The sequence below is a fragment of the Perca fluviatilis genome, chromosome 15 (genome assembly GCF_010015445.1).
Source record: "Perca fluviatilis chromosome 15, GENO_Pfluv_1.0, whole genome shotgun sequence".
Lineage (NCBI taxonomy): Eukaryota > Metazoa > Chordata > Actinopteri > Perciformes > Percidae > Perca > Perca fluviatilis.
This window is the reverse complement of record NC_053126.1, coordinates 10,152,014-10,166,309: the sequence shown is the minus strand read 5'-3', so window position 1 is coordinate 10,166,309 and position 14,296 is coordinate 10,152,014. Positions and strand designations below refer to the sequence as shown.

The 14,296-nt window shown below is 40.2% G+C and overlaps 2 protein-coding genes across 2 annotated transcripts; both read right to left on the bottom strand.

Moving 5' to 3' along the window:
• Window positions 1-2,703: 2,703 nt before the first annotated feature.
• Window positions 2,704-6,869, bottom strand: LOC120575195 (GDP-L-fucose synthase-like). Its single transcript, XM_039825863.1, has 11 exons — window positions 6,725-6,869; window positions 6,359-6,534; window positions 6,044-6,158; window positions 5,768-5,896; window positions 5,382-5,455; window positions 4,754-4,887; window positions 4,570-4,634; window positions 4,315-4,381; window positions 3,642-3,721; window positions 3,176-3,275; window positions 2,704-2,864 (listed from the first exon to the last, which is right to left on the bottom strand). The coding sequence occupies exons 2-11, from the start codon at window positions 6,511-6,513 to the stop codon at window positions 2,809-2,811; spliced, it is 975 nt and encodes a 324-aa protein (XP_039681797.1). The 5' UTR covers window positions 6,514-6,534; window positions 6,725-6,869; the 3' UTR covers window positions 2,704-2,808.
• Window positions 6,870-7,149: 280 nt separating this feature from the next.
• On the bottom strand, window positions 7,150-9,870 carry alkbh7 (alkB homolog 7). Its single transcript, XM_039825864.1, has 4 exons — window positions 9,455-9,870; window positions 8,054-8,227; window positions 7,773-7,897; window positions 7,150-7,641 (listed from the first exon to the last, which is right to left on the bottom strand). Exons 1-4 carry the CDS (start codon window positions 9,731-9,733, stop codon window positions 7,521-7,523), a joined length of 699 nt encoding a protein of 232 aa, XP_039681798.1. The 5' UTR covers window positions 9,734-9,870; the 3' UTR covers window positions 7,150-7,520.
• Window positions 9,871-14,296: the final 4,426 nt, after the last annotated feature.

The window sequence follows — 14,296 nt, the reverse complement described above, 5'->3', positions numbered from 1 at the left end:
AGACCATGGTAAACTTTTTTCTATTTTATTTTTTATTCCGTGTAGTTCTTCTGAACTTTTTAGCAACAAAACAAACTTACTTATTAGTCAGACTTAGTCACTTTTTAGTTGTTTCAAGCCTAAATTCAGGGGGATTTAGGGGTTAGTAGATGGACCTTAAATACAAATATTTTGTTAAAAGTGGAAGCTACCAGGACATAATCATTTCCCTGTTACACCCTTTGGGTAAATAGTGACACATTACAACAGAACTGTACCGTGAAGTGCAATCAAAACAACACACATGAAATGTAATCCTAGCAAGTTCACACTTTATTCACTTTATATGAAACATGGCCTGATTACCACTGTTGCATGGTTTTGACAGGTGATTTTTCTTTTCTTTTCTGTTTGCCCTATACTGCAGGTTGCAAACACAGCAATGCTTAGTATCATAGGTTGAAAATACTCTGATCATTTATTATGATAAACTGAATTGTAAGACCAAATCATCATTACAATAATCAAACAGTTTACAAAATGAAGGCCAATTTTATTTAAACCACATTATCCAATCACACTCTGGGCCCTATCTTGCACCTGGCGCAGCGCAAAGCCCAACACAGTTGTCAGTTTCCCGTCCAGCGCCCGCGTCGTTTAAATAGCAAATGCACCTGCGCCCATTGGCGTGCTGGTCTTACAGGGAGGTGTGTTCAGGTGCATTCTTGGTGTATTGCTATCTTGAGGCAACGGGAAGTGATCGCGCCAGTGACCAACAAAAACCTGGTCTAAAGTCAATAGCGCAGCATTTCATTGTTATTTTAACAGCAAATTAGTAAAATGCGCCTTGGCTTATGCACAGTGCGCACACACTATGCTTGTTACACACACACACACACACGGAAGCGCAGCAGCACACAAACATGCAAAAGATTACAAATAAAAATATTACGGTGCAAATCCGCCATCATAATAGCAATGCGCCAAGGTACAAACGTGCCTGGCTTTTAAAGGGAATGGGAGATGACACTCTGATTGGTTTATTGCATGTTACGCCCAAAACGCACCTATGAATTAATGTGCAGTAGAAATGATGGATAAAACCAGAGTGTAACACAGGACAATCACAAGAGTGGTAGGTGGTATTTCATTACCGTTGTTTTCCACAGCACTTTTCTTTGGTTAACGTCTTTCGTTTTTACTGTCATTACCTCGGGTAAACATCAATCTGTAACTATACAGCTTTTACAATTCAGAGAGCCACACGGGTTAACTCAGCAAGTATCTGACATTTGTGTTTCAGCATTGGCACACTGTAACTAATTTGTTTAAGCAAAAACTCCCTGCGCACCACCCTACCAAAGAACAAAACGTTCCCTGTCAGAAGTAGACAAACCAGTAATACGACAGTCTTAGAACAAAACAACATGATACAATCATTTAACATCTAACAGATCAGGATGACATATGAAATAATAATGAAATAAAGTGAATATAGCAGAGTCAAAAATAAAAAGCCCAGTAAATATAAAGTTTGGAAGAAATCAGTTTTTTAAGCTTTGCAGAGACAAATCTATTTTTTTTACTTACTAACCAGCTTTCCAGTGTACATGTACTACATGTTGCAGCATAAAGACATATACATTTTGACATAACCACACACTCAACACGATAGTGGATGGAACACCATGTTTATATGCAGATTACCAGAATTGATGGTTGAGGAAACGCAAAGAAGGTGTCGGGGCCAGACACAGAGGCTGATCCCTGCCCACAACCTCATTTATATGCATCTGCTCTAATATTTCAGTCTAGTCTTTAAGATAGAGAAAACAGTAAAATGTGAAATATAATCAAACTGTTCACACTCCATATGTGTATTAAAAATAATCCAACGATTAACACTAAAACTCTGAAAATAAATGTGGTAGCATGACATTGCATAAGAGACTAACAAACTGCTGCAGTGCATGGGTGCAGCCAAAGTGTACTGGAAGATCTGAGTATAATGACCTTAGGTGAATCATCAGGAATGTCTGAACAAGTTCAGAAGTGCCTTGTTGTTTTCCCTCGGTTGCCACTGTTGGTGATAGGCCGATAAAGCCGTTGAGGTTCAAGTTAAATTACCTTCAATTTCCAGTCCATGTCCACATTGGCACATGTATCTGTAAACAGCTGTCCCAACTATTTAACACTGACTTTATCAACACCAGTGTATGGAAATGTAATACAGAAACAAGTTTTTGGTAAAGATGCTTCATATAGAAAACTAAAATAGGGTTCGAAATCTCGATAATCTGCAAATATGAAGTAAGGTTTGTAGACCGATTTCTTTTTCTTTCTTTTTTTTGTTTGCTCTCAAGGTGCAACTGACACTTTTATTACCCTGCGGGCTGCAGTACATCCTGTTGTGTGTATAATTGTGTATGAGCACTTTTGGAAGGGTGGTGTTCAGTTCACAGCCATTTGTATGTACTTTGAGATAGTCCTTATTTGCATATGAGGGAGGGATTACTATGGGGCTGTTTGGGATGATGAGTCCCTTGTTTCTATTACTATTTGATTATTAGATTATGGTCCTTATTTCTTAGACTCTTTCTAAATTATTCCAAATTATCAACGGCTTCATTTGATATTTAAGATAAGTGTTGCTAAAACGACCATCAAATAATACTTTAATGTGAAACTCCTTAGAAATTAAAAGATATAGACACATACACTATATAATATGTTAAGCATCGTTTAATGTGGCACTGTATAAACCAATATTGTAACTTGCTTTACACCAAAACCAAAGAATAGTGTGTTTCAGCTCAGTGTTTGGTCACCTCATGTCCGGGCAATGTCATAGTTGGCTACGAACCAGTCGCAAGTCATCTTTATAGCTAGAAGAAGAGAGAAGGGGGGGGGGAGGGGAGAGTCAACTTCATCAGGCTGAGGGTGCATGTAAATATTCATTCAAAGCTCTCATTTGTTTGTTGAAAAGGAGACTAATCTTGCACCAAGGCAAAAATAACCTCTTCTTCTGCGCTATCATGTACGCAGCACTATAAGATCAAACTAAGTATTTTATAGGAAACTTTAAATTACTGTAACTACCATATAGTTGAGACTATGGCACATTAAAATGGAAAAGGGCTAAAGCAACAACAATATTTCATAATAATTTTTTTTAAAAAGTACAGTGAACGCTGACCTTCTTCAAGAGGTGTGAAGGGGAAGTCGGGAAGGTAGCGTCTTAGTTTGGCATTGCTGGCTGTCTTCTTCATCTGTCCATCTGACATGGTGGTGTCAAACTGATGTTAGGGGTCAAGGGGAGACCGGATTTTGCCTTTGTGCTTAACTGGCTACATGCAGCATAGTAACATTTGAATTAAAATCAATTTTATTTGGAAAACCACAGCCTTCCTGAAAGTGGTTGCTCAGGAACGATTGAATTGCTTAAAAAAAGAGACTTAACCTCATAATTTTGGCAATATCCAATTACATGTTTGGTTTCAAGACAGTAACTCCTTATGGAGCTTTTGTAAAGAACCTCTTACCAGTAGGAAATACGTTTAACAGTTTACTGTTGATCTCTACGGCACAAAAGCGTCCCAGAAGTAAAACCATAGATGCACACGCTTCTTAATGCGATAAACTGGGCAGTGTTGAAAGGATACATGTATTTTGCCTTTGAAGTCCAGAGCCTTTGTAATCAAGTCCATGGCCTCTTTGATTGAGATTTCATCTTCTTCACCCACTGAAATCCACAGTAAAAAGGGAATGAGTGAACTGTGCATGCAGTGACTGTGTCCCACACCGCTGTTTTGAAGCAATAACTTTCCCCATTTTCTTTGGCATATAACACAATCACAAAGACACCCTGAAGCGCATTATAATAGAGATGGCCCGATACCATTTTTTACTTCCCGATACCGATTCTCATACCTAAATTTGCATATCTGCCGATACCGAGTACCGATCCGATACCAGTGTGTCATATATTTTATTATGTTTTAACAATTGTATACTACTATCCCTGTATGGATGTGATATTATTTCTATCTTTGTTGTCTGTCTGGCTCAGGTTAAACACTTTGTGAAACATGAACAAATACAAACAATGAATGCCGTAGAACTTTCTTTTATGATGCAGTTTGACCGTCAGTTATAACGGAAAAAGAACATAAATAAACTACTTTAACGTAGATTTTCTTTAGGGCTTTATAAACTCCAGTACTTCCCGATACCGATACCAGCGTTTTAGGCAGTATCGGAGCCGATACCGATACTGGTATCGGAACATCTCTACATTATAATGCTTGCTAAAGGTGAGCAAAGCACTGTACTCACCAGAGAGGATAATAGGTTCAATTTCTTCATATTCTCTCAGGGCCCAAATGATTAGACGACCCACATCCTGAAAGTAAACACAGACAATGGGACTAGGTTTTCTTAGCTGACATGTAAGAATGGCATCATGTTCGCTTTATCTTAATACAGTCGGACATGCATTTGGCAGAGATAGTTACGGTATGCAATGACATTTTCATACAAGCGCATACCTATACAGTAATATATTTGGGCAATCTGTATTGATACTCATACCAGAGAGTAGATGAACTGTCTCCTAGGAGCTCCAGAGCCACAGACATTCACAGCAGTTCCTTCCTCTGTGAGAGAGACATGAGAAAATAGACTCTATTAGCTGGGTATTGCATAATGCATAATGCATGTGTTATTCACTGCTTGCAATATGTGTGTGTCTGAGTTAATCACTTTTATGTCTCACTTTTGGCCTTGTATGTCTTGTTCATTAGTGCAGACAGCACGTGACCATTTTCTATGTTGAAGTTGTCATAGGGACCAAACACATTGGTCGGGATGACCGCTGTGTAATGATGACCATACTGCTGAAAGTATGCCCTGTCAACACACAGACACACAAACAGAGTAACGATCAGACATACTGTATCACAGATTGACACTTTTCTGCAGGCTTTCATGTGTGTTCCCCCCCCACCCAGTAGTGTTTGGAGGTGTCACGACACGTTTCTCTCGTTCAACTTCCCACCTACAACAGTAAACATCGGTAAAGTTTTCAGGTCATGGCATCTTTAACTAGAAACTTGATCCCTCCTAGAACCCATTGTGCTTTGTTACATTCACACATTGAACTGGTCTTAAGTGGCTGACATAACACTTGGCTCAGTGTATTACATTCAATTATAGATGTTTTAACAGTCACAGAGCAGTGGATTGTATTATGGCATAAAGGCCCAGCCATAAATTAAATAAAAGCTACTAAAGACAAATAGAAACTATTTGCCAAATCAAGCGCACACAACCCTTTGTTGAGGACGAAGGCATATATTCATGTGTCTACACCACACCCCTGTTTGCACTGCACAGCTGCTTACCTGTTCTGAACATCAATCATCCTTTTAGCATGCGAGTATCCAAAATTGGAGCTATGGGGTGATCCGTTGTGTATCTATGAGAGTGGGGCATTACAGTAGAGATAGTTAAATTGATGCCCTTTGTCAAAGTAATAATATTTGCACTTAATTTCTTGGCTCTGTAGCAGCATTGTACCTGATAATTGCTGTCAGGGTTTGAGCCAATCAATGCAAGATCATTTTTTGTCAATGTATTTATTTTTAATAAGACAATACCACTTTTAACAAAATATCTGCATTGAAAAGCAACCTAAAAAATGACTAAGTATATAGGTAGTGTGTTCAGATGACCCACACTGAGTAAACATGTTTTAAAATTTAAAATAATTTTCTTTTAAAAAGCTTACCATGGTCTCATCGATAGGGTATGTGGTTTTGTCAGGGAAGATGCAACTGGACAGGCAAGACACGACCCTGGTGACACCCATCTCGTGGGCTGTTTGTAGGACGTTGTCATTGATTTTGAGGTTGTTTCTCTGTAAAGGTTTCAGACTGTCACAGACTGGCCATTGCAGTTTAAAGACAATGTAGATATGTTTCCATTAACCCCACTTACTTACAAGTATATATGAGTCAAAATAAATATTTATGTTGCAGCTTTGGTGGATCATTCATTATCTCACCAAAAAGTGCAGATTCTCCCTCATGTGTAGATAGAGTCCTCCAACTTTTGCAGCCAGGTGGATGACATGAGTGGGTCGATACTTCTCGAACACAGCCCTGGTCTGACCAACGTCTCTGTTTGTGTTGTAACACCACATTTATTTAAATTGGATAGAGATTGGGAAAAATATACAGGCTTGAAAAAAAAGGACATTGTAACCTGAGGGTGCCTGTTTGAATTCTTGTACTCTGGTGTTTGTGTTGGAGCGCATCAATTATAGACCCATTTTTTTGTAGGCACAATTGGGTAAAGGAGTACAATTAAAGCAACTTACACAAGATCAGCATCCTTGGAAGAGAGGAAGATCCATTCTTCTCCCTCCAGTTTCCCACCTTCCTGCTGCACCACATGCTCAATGGCTTTGCCCACCAACCCAGATCCACCAGTCACCAGGACACGCATTGGCCCTACTTTGATCTCTGACCCCATCTTCTATAGGTGTGCTGGCTCCTTCGAGTTACAAATTACACAGAAAATAGGTTTAATGATTCAAATAAATCTAATCAACATACATGTGCTACATGTATGTGCTCTTAAAAAAAAAAAATAGGTAAACCAAATTAATACACAAACTTAGATATCACATTGACAAAAATGAGGACTCTAAGCTGAAAAATACAAGTAACATAAAAGTCCTTACCTTTGTGTTAAAGGGCTGAAGTTAGTGTGGATGTACCTTGAGCGTTTGCCTAACCTGTGTTGCCTACCAGTAGGCAGTCCCTGCTAATAAGTGCATCAATCCTTTGTATAGTATTTGTCGTTTTACTTGTTCAGCTTGTTCCCCCTCTTTGGAGTGATGAGCAGGGTTTCGGTGTGTGAGGTAATTTGAGACTCCTCTCACGCCTCTTTTTGATTCATGTAGGAGATGAGATGCTACCATCTACTGGTCATAATGTATATCAGACTTAACTTTATAAACATGTATATGTGCATGTGCCGTATGTGGTTAGGGCAAAAAGCAAAAGTAAAGATTCTAGTTGTCCTGCAGCTTGAGATACTGTATGTTGGGCACATGGAAGAAAAATGAAAAAAAGCTCCCGTCTACCTATAAAGAATAGGATGAAGTAAGCCAAGTTCTCTGTCATTTTATTTGCAAATTATTCACAAGGGTCTCTGTATTATACAGAAGTAGAGGAACACACCAAAGTGATGATAATACATAAAAACATGATTCAGAATCAAAGGACCCTCCCTGCCTTTTAATGTTGAACCAACAAACGTATAAATAAACAGATATTTTATACATTTAAAGCTAACATCCTTTGCAGAAGTGAGCAGTTATTGAAATGATGTTCAAACTACAGCCAAGACGGCACAGTTGTTGTTGAAGATTGTGTAGAAACCTGCTGTTTATTTAAATCAGCCATCGCTGATCAACTCCTCAACTGCTAAATAATGGCCTGGACATTCATATCCAAGCTGAGTGGAAGTGGGTTTTACATCGGAAGGTTCCGACAGATGACAGAGATACGACGCAGCCGAGGCACTCTCTGTCCATTGAACACAGACTCGTCGTCTTTCAGGATCTGGTGAGTGAAGTTAAATCTGGCCTGGTCCCTGTATGGGTGTGAGGAGAACAGGATGAAATTATAATTACATTACTGCACTGTAAGATGCTGGGTATCCTACGGAGTATGATACAACTACAGCACACGTCATGATGAAATGATGTGCAGCATATACTGAACCTCAGTATGTAGAGGGAGCGCCGGGGCAGCAGCAGGTCCAGCCATTCGTTGGTGGCATCCTCCTTCACCAAGCGCATGATACTGTCTGACAGGAGACTCAACCCAGCAATAGTGCTACCACAGAACTTCAAAAAGACGGAGAGAACACACCTTGGATAACAGCCCAGGTCTTACCAATGTATACAGTGCTGAGGAATCTGATATTGTCTGTGTTGGAAACTAACATTTGTGATTGTCAGTTTTCTTTGTCTGAATGCAGAAAAAACAAGGAAAAAACCTACCTTGACACTGTCAATGTGAGGCTTGATGTAGCCAGTCTTGTCCAGATCTAGAATGTGCACAGGCCCGAGGAGAGGACTACCCTCAGGAAACGCTACTGATCGGACACGATTCAAGACCTCTTCACACTTTGCCCCCCACCTCGCACGCTCAGTCTCTCTGTACCCGTGAATAGCCTGAATTTGGGGAAAGTGAATAATAATAATAATATATACTTTTATTAATCCTGCAAGGGGAAATTACAACGTTTTCACTCTGTTGTTATGACACACATTACACACAGGCCTGACTTACACACACATGCTCAGTACCTATACATGCACTAATGGAGAGCCGTCAGAGTGAGGGAGCTGCCCATGGAAAGGCGCCCCGAGCAGTTGGGGGTTCGGTGCCTTGCTCAAGAGCACCTTGGCAGTGCCCAGGAGGTGAACTGGCACCTCTCCAGCTACCAGTCCACCACCATACTTTGGTCCGTATGGGGACCTGAATCAGCGACCTTCCGGTTCCCAGCCCAACTCTCTACAGAATGAGCTACTGCAACCCACAACTCACATGTGTCACTGTCATCTCAAATACATTTGTGCTCTAACTTTGCAGTAAATGAATTGAGAAATCATTGAAATGATGCTCAGAAATAATTCCACAGCCTGTGGTTGTACAGAGTAAGTCTAATGCATTGCTTATTTTTTTGATTTTGTGACATGACGTGTTTATTATTTCTGCCTATATGAGCCAGAACTCTCGAAACGGGATTTTTGTTAAGGGATTTGTGTAACCAAAAAATATAAGGGGACAATACAAAGATTTTCTTGCATCCACAGGTGAAATTTGGCCAGAAAATGCCTTCCTATATGATATATAGTAAAGACTAGGGCTGTTCTCGATTGAAGAAATTCTTAGTCGACTAACACTCATTCAATTGTATCGACTAATCAATTAGTTGATTTAATCGACAGATCTGTAAATCTGAGTTTTCTCGGCAAAGAGTCATGCAAAAGCACCACTTTAATTCTTATGTTTACCAGAGATGTGCTCGTACGTTTCTTGGAAATAAGTCATTCAGCATGAAAAAGGCATAAAACATGACTAATCGACTACAGAAATCTAAGTTGACTAAGACCAAAACGACCGATTAGTTGACTAATCGACTAAGAAGGAGCAGCCCTATAAGACATGTGTAAGAGAAGGCCCATCTGTGATAGCGATCCGGGCTGCAAAGTGGAAGTGGTCCTTTAACTCGTATAAGTAGCATATATTGGCCGGGGTACTAACTGGGCTTAATGAATCGTAAAATCTGTAAACGCAGGTGTGCGTTGCAACGTCACATGCACATTGTATGTTCACGTGCGAGAGAGACCCGTTTCGACTATCAACCCTGTAACCTACTTCTTAACATAACTTACATCGTCCCAGTGGTCGAATTCATAGCGTTTCTTCTTCAGGCCTGGCTCCAGCTCTCCCAGAAAAGCCCCCTCTTCCTCCTCAGTGATGAAGCCCGTCCTCACCTCCACCTGGGAGCCGAGTCTCTGCACAAGCTCCCGGCTTGACCCGACGATGAGAGCCTCATCTCGGACAGGTAACGTCAACAGGCCGCTGCTGGCACAGGAGCTCCGACATCGCTGGTGACCGGTGTAGACGGCTGGTTTACGGATTCGTTTTAATGCTGCCAACAACGGTTTCATCCTCCTGCCTGTAATATTATTAGTCAACCTCACCAAGCTGTCCTGTTTACCTTTAGCTGTGTTTTGCGCTTGTTGACAGAAGTCAAGCGGCAATGTGAGACGCCATGTTGAAAACGCAATGCATTGTGGGGGGTGTAGTCTTCCAGCAGTGAAACACATCTGGGATTTCTCTGCCCAAGGTGTGAGTAGAAAATGAACACGTTCGAAATGAAAGCGTTTGCTAATCTAACTATAATTTGAAAATAGAAAATATTTTAAATAAATACCTCAAATAGATTTTCACCTAAGTTGAAATACAGTCTCACACATTTTTCTGATATAACCTTTTTTATATTGAGAATGTATAATTATTATATAGAATATATTTCTGACATGACTTGCATGGTTTGGTTTTTGAACGAAGTCCCTTGTGTACACATGTTAACTTTGATAAGAAATAGAAATAGATCATTATTATAAACATGCAGACTTACTAATTGTCTCATGTTGGTAATGTCATATGATAATGATCCTGTGAAGGGTAGAGAAGCAAACAACAACGGACAGTGGTGACACATTTTAATTACCATCAATAACTCATCATATTATTGCCCAACAGCTTGCATCAGTTTATGCGGTTTGTATGTTATCTGTATGGACACGCTTTCAGGCCTTTATGAAGTGATCAGCCTTAAAAGAAGTGTACTAAGTGCAACCCTTCTTGCTCTCTATAGCTTTAGGATGTGAACACAACAAGAAGAAAAAGAGGGACTGAAGATGTTGTAGTTCTTCGCTGTGAGCACCGTAGGGCAGTGGAGACTCATGATTGTAAATACACTCAGGTCAGTTGTCTTGTCCACTTCACCTGTGCCAACCTCTAGTAAAAACTTTCAAAGAGAAACATTAAGAGAGGAAGTTGTGTTTCTAATTTGTCTACTGCCAAGTGTGTAAATACAGAAGGACAAAACAAAGGTTTTGCTTTTTTTCAGGTCTTGTTGATTACAAGCACTTAGATTTTTCTCAGATTGATAATGTTTATAACTCTTATTTCTTAAGTTAATAATAACCTAATAGTTCAGTATGTATCATACTTGAGTGACAGCCTCCGTCATAAAAACACAAATAAATGATAGGTGAATTAAATAAATAAGGGAATGTGTATATTTGGGTTAAACAGATCTAGGAACAGAATATGCAGAAATTATTAAAGAAACAAAAAAATAGGAACCAGTAAATACAGAATCAAATTAAAATAATAATTAATTTTTTTAAATATACATTACTTTCTGTGTCCCCTATGTCACTTTTTGGGCCATGAAATATTTCAAGGGTTGAAAAAGAAAGGGAGCTTTGAGAGCAGTTCAAGTGGGGACCAGAAAAAAAAACACTGGCCCATTTACCAATATGGACAGGTTACACTCTCTCTCTGTCTCTCTCTCTCTCTCTCTCTCTCTCTCTCTCTCTGTCTGTCTTTCTCTCTCCTGCTTCCTCTTTTACTTTGTTTACAGGCAAACCCTTTGTTAGTGAAATACTGTAACCGTATAGAAGGAAAGTGAGACATAATTGCCCTCACATGAAATGTGTGGAGCTTACAACTGATGTTTAAATTCTGTATCAGGTAGATAAGATCTAAGAAGGGTAACTGTCAGGGAACCCCGAGATGGAGGAAGAGATGGAGGAAGATTTTGCTTGTGCAGAACCAGCTAGCTGCATTACCCTACTTATGAGTAGGTTCATTTTTCTAGATGTTTAAAAATGCCTTATGCTTTGTTCTGCAGGCTGCTGAAAACTTCTTATTTGAGTGTATTTTTGTGTGTTGCACTTTTAATGCATGTGAGCATGAGCCTGCACATGTAATATGCACATCCAAACACATCCACTGCCTATATAAAAGGTTTATTAGTGCGCCTACTGTGAGCCTTCTGTTGGTCTCGGTCAGTGAGCATCCACAATAAAACTAACTCACACCACCCCTCCTCCAAGACACACACACACACACACACACACACACACACACACACACACACACACACACACACACACACACACACACACACACACACATACACACATATATAACTGATGTGATGCCCATTTCATTGTTGGATGCCATGTTGCTGCCCCTAGCATTACATTCATCCAGCCATGATGAGTGTTTTGGGTTCATATTCTCATTCCCAGTTGGTGCACTCATTTAAAGCTTCTATGATTCACTGCGTTATCATCGTTCAGCTTGTCTTGGAGGCATCATTATGCCTTCTGTTGAATCATGCAATTAAAGTGAAAATCACCAGAAAAATACTTGGCAGTGGTCAGTTTGGAATGTACAAACCCATCTGCAGTAAATGCGCATAAGCACCAAGAACTCAGAATGTCATAATCTAAAGATTTGTATGCATCATAAAATCATGAAAAATAAATGAAGTGGGACAGAGTGGTTGTTATGCTAGCACTTTTTTAGAAGAGGTACATAAACTTAAAGGGGAACTCCACTCCACCAATTTTACACATCAAAGTCTGTTTACGGGTCTTAAGGCTCTGACACTCCAATCCGACGGCTGGCTGTCGGCAGAAAAGGCAGTCGGACTGATCAGTCGGCTCCCGTCTCTCAAAAAAGTGCCTCGGAACACACCGAAGCGACGCCGACTTGAGCGTACGTTCTGCGCGCGGCTCTAATCTGTATTGTCGCCCAAAAAAAGAAAACCGGAAATGACGGAACATCTCTCTAGACCTAGTAAACACAGAGCACGCTGTCGTCAGTCATGTTTTCATCAGAGAGTGTTGATAGTAGTCAAGAAGGATCGTTGTTGTCATTACTCGCTGAACAGAAGAAAATACGATGGCTAGTAATAATAAGATAGTGGCGTTGTCAGCTCTCGGGCTTCTTGCACCGATTCAACAAGTCAAATCGGCCAAAATGGATGCCGACGGCTCCTCCGACTGACGACGGCACGGAACACACTGAACAGACTCGAGTCACCGACCTCGCCAGACTGTCCGATGGCCGATAATCGGGTTGGTGTGTCAGAGCCTTTAGGGAGTGCTATTGCATATGTGAAAAAAATAGTATAAAGCCTTTTGTGGCTCCGGAGCTGCGTGAAATCTGGTAAATGGCCTCAAGTGATTCACTATTAACTATCCATCATGAGTCGTACAATGTTATAGGAAAGGAATGCTAAGTCAGTAGAGTTCTCTTCTTAAGTTAAGTTCACACAGTGAGGTGGACCCTAGGACACACACAGAGGGAGAAAGCAGTGTGAGGGGGGTAATACAAAATCCTTTTCTCCCATGTTGTCTAGCTGTGAGTCTGCATACCTGTCTCTGGGCGTCTGTCCTGTCAACCAGTGTGTCCCATAGTCCAACATGCTCTGCATCCTCCTCGCCTGGCGCCCTCCATGGTCATGAACTGTCTGGGCTTCCAGCTCTTCACAATGTGTATGGGATATATGTGCATGTGCTCTATTTATTTACAATATGATCCTATTATCTATCTATCTATTACTTTAAAATTTCTATACATTTTGATGTAGTGCCAGAAACCATTCTGTTACACAGTTAGACTAAGCTTCAGTTTAGTTAAACTAAACTAAATGCAGCATCTGACCTAATTTTCTATGGAATCTGGAATCTTCACCTACCTTACTTTTTACTGGTTGTATAAAGATGTATTTTATGGCAACTGCAAAACAGTATTTTTGACACATACTGTAATATATCATAAACTGATGTATGGCGGTAAACCACAATTTGCTGTGTATGATGTGGACCAGTCTTGCAGAGGTTTACATTTAAGTCTGCATTGGGTCTGTGGAGGACCGGGTTCAGCAGGGGCGGAGTGCTCTACATGCATCCAGCCATTGAATTATTCAGCCTTATGAATCATTGAGTCACGACACTCCTTTTTAGGCCCTCGCCTCAGAGCTCCAGCCTCACAGCTACACCCATTTAAACATCTGACATAGAAAGAAAGGAAAAAAAAATAACACAACGGAAAACAGTCATCAGAAGTGTAATTACTTTCTCCGTCTAGTTGTGCTGAATCATTACCTTTATTTTCGAAGACGCAGTTGTTATTGCTACTGCTTCCTTGCAGAGTTCAGCATCCAACGTAAATGTAAAACAATCCCTGAAGCTAATCACGTTTGCTAAATATGCTATTAGTCGACATACTGTAAATTCCATTGACAAGCATGCGCATTTTCATATTTTATTTTATTGTAAAGAGGATTTGTGTACCCATATCTTAAAGACAATGTGTGGTTTCAGTCCTGGTCAAAGGCATGCTGCAATTTACACTCACTCACAAAGACACTGCTGTAGAGCCTATCATGTTGTATTATTTTTCTCAGCCAAATATGCTATGAATACACAGAGATGATCATGTATCTCTATCTCTTCTATAGAGACAGTGTATGTGTTCTTGTGAGGTAACAATGTTTTATGCATGGGTGGCCTGGGAGCTGTTGCTCTTCAGTGCTTCTTGTGCTGGCTGTGTGGAATAACAGGTTTGGACAGAAGGCTGCTGCTCCTCAAAGGCTCCAGCTCTGAAGGGCAATAGATAATTTCACAGATCATCACACCCAA